This window comes from Buceros rhinoceros, unplaced genomic scaffold (assembly GCF_000710305.1).
Source record: "Buceros rhinoceros silvestris isolate BGI_N320 unplaced genomic scaffold, ASM71030v1 scaffold20488, whole genome shotgun sequence".
Classification (NCBI taxonomy): Eukaryota; Metazoa; Chordata; class Aves; order Bucerotiformes; family Bucerotidae; genus Buceros; species Buceros rhinoceros.
Genome location: NW_010425410.1, coordinates 11,084 through 12,916, shown reverse-complemented (window position 1 = coordinate 12,916; position 1,833 = coordinate 11,084). Strand labels below are relative to the sequence as shown.

The 1,833-nt window shown below is 62.6% G+C and overlaps 1 protein-coding gene across 1 annotated transcript in view; it reads left to right on the top strand.

The window, feature by feature from the left end:
- LOC104497852 (dedicator of cytokinesis protein 2-like) overlaps positions 1-1,833 on the top strand; it is a gene marked incomplete at its 5' end in the record, with an annotated part of 12,658 nt that overhangs the window by 313 nt on the left and 10,512 nt on the right. Inside the window, 2 exon segments of the mRNA XM_010141150.1 lie at positions 1,095-1,192; positions 1,463-1,557. Coding sequence (XP_010139452.1) covers positions 1,095-1,192; positions 1,463-1,557 — 193 coding nt within the window.

Genomic DNA, 1,833 nt, shown 5'->3' with positions numbered 1-1,833 from the left:
CAGCCGGGGTGGCAGCGGAGGCTGGCTGTGGGGCACGGTGTGTCCCTAGCTGCATGCTGCAGCCCTGCCCCAAGAGCTCCCCCAGCCCTGCTGCTGGGGAGAACCGGGGGATGCTGGTCTTGGATAGGAGCGGAACAGCCCAGACCACCGAAACGCCCCTGAAGCTGCCCACAAAGCTGTGTCAGTGACACTGGGGTGCTGTGGGGCTTTCGCTCCTCCTGAGCCTGCCAGGCTGTGCTCTCACCCCCAGCAAGAGCCGCCCTTTCCCGCAGTTCCCAGCCCCGGGTGCACCCCTAGGACGACTTCCCGGCTGCACAGTCACACACGGGCTGTGCTGGACGCTGCTGAAAACGGGGTCTGTAATAACCGGAAGGGATCCTGGCACTTGAGGAACACCTCGTTCAGTGCCCCAGAGCCCTGACCCCGCTGGTGCTAGGCTTCCATTGCTGCTCGGTTCCTTGTGGCTCTGTCCCCAGAGCGAGACTGTCGCAGACTCAGCTGCGTTAGAGGTATCGTCAAGAAAATGTTGGGCTAACGAGCTAAATGGAGGATGAAGCTCTGTGGTGAGCAGCGGGTGGGTGCTGCACACTGCGCCCGCACCTCTCATTTCCCAGCGATGCAGCTGAGCCCTCTGGAGATCAAGCACAGCCTTTCTCGTCGTGTGGGGACTGGATCCCAGCCAGCCTGTGCCATCGCTGCGTGGCTTGTCCAGCAGGAAAGCTGTGAGCACCCAGACAGGACTGGAGTTAATGGCTCAATGCGAGACCCCTTGCTGGACATGTCAGCCTCCAGAAAGAAGCTGTTTGCCATTTTCAAATTGCTCTCACATCTATGTACTGCCTTAAATCACTTTAAACACTGCAAATGTGTGCTCCCCAGCATCATGCAGTTGTCAGAGCTGTCCCACCCCCTCAGCAGGACGCATGGGACTGGGAGAGAAAGGGCTGGCTGCAGGAGCTGGGGCTGAGCTGGGCAGGAGGAGAAGTCTGGAGATCTGGGAGGAGGGTACCGCGGAGGGCGAGTAGCCCCCGAGGCGGCTGGGCTCTGGGGTACAGACCAGCTGGGCAGCGCCTGATCAGCCCTTCTCCCCCAGCGTCACTACGTGGCCTGCATGGCTGCCATCCTGAGCCAGATGGACCAGGACCACTACAGCTCCTTCATCCAGGCGTTCCCTTCCCGGCCCGAGCTGCTGGTGAGTGCTGCCCCGCTCAGTGAGGCCTTCTGTCACCGGCACCTCCAAATCTCAGCTGGGGTATCCTACTGGTCCCAGCACCCTGCCTACACCTGGGCACCCAGCACCGGTACCACTTGCCCCTGTCCCCAGCACGGCTGTCTTTACACAGAGGTGAAGGTCTTGCTGTCAGGAGGCAAGGGCCACTCCCAGCCCTGGCGGTCAGCACAGCATCACCCCGGGAGAGCATCAAGGTTGAGCCTAGCCCCTGACACCTCCTTCTCCCGGCAGGACTTCCTCATGGAGACCTTCATCCTCTTCAAGGACCTGATTGGCAAGACAGTGTACCCCTCCGACTGGATGGTGATGAACATGGTGCAGAACCGGTGAGGACCGCTGGGCTGGCAGGGACCCCCTGGGCAGGGCTGGGCTGGGCTGGGTCTGTGGGCAGGCTGGCTCAGGGCAGCTCCAGCCCCATCTGGGAGGCAGGTGACAGAGCTGCTCTCTATAGCCCCATCAGTGTGTGCGTGGGGGGCTCCAGGGGGGCAGTGGGAAGCTGGCACCAGACACCCCATCCCTCCCTCCCTGGGTGTCTGCACACGGCAGGGATGCCGGGCGTGCAGGACCGGTGCACCCGTGCAGCACTCGGCCGCGCTGCAGCG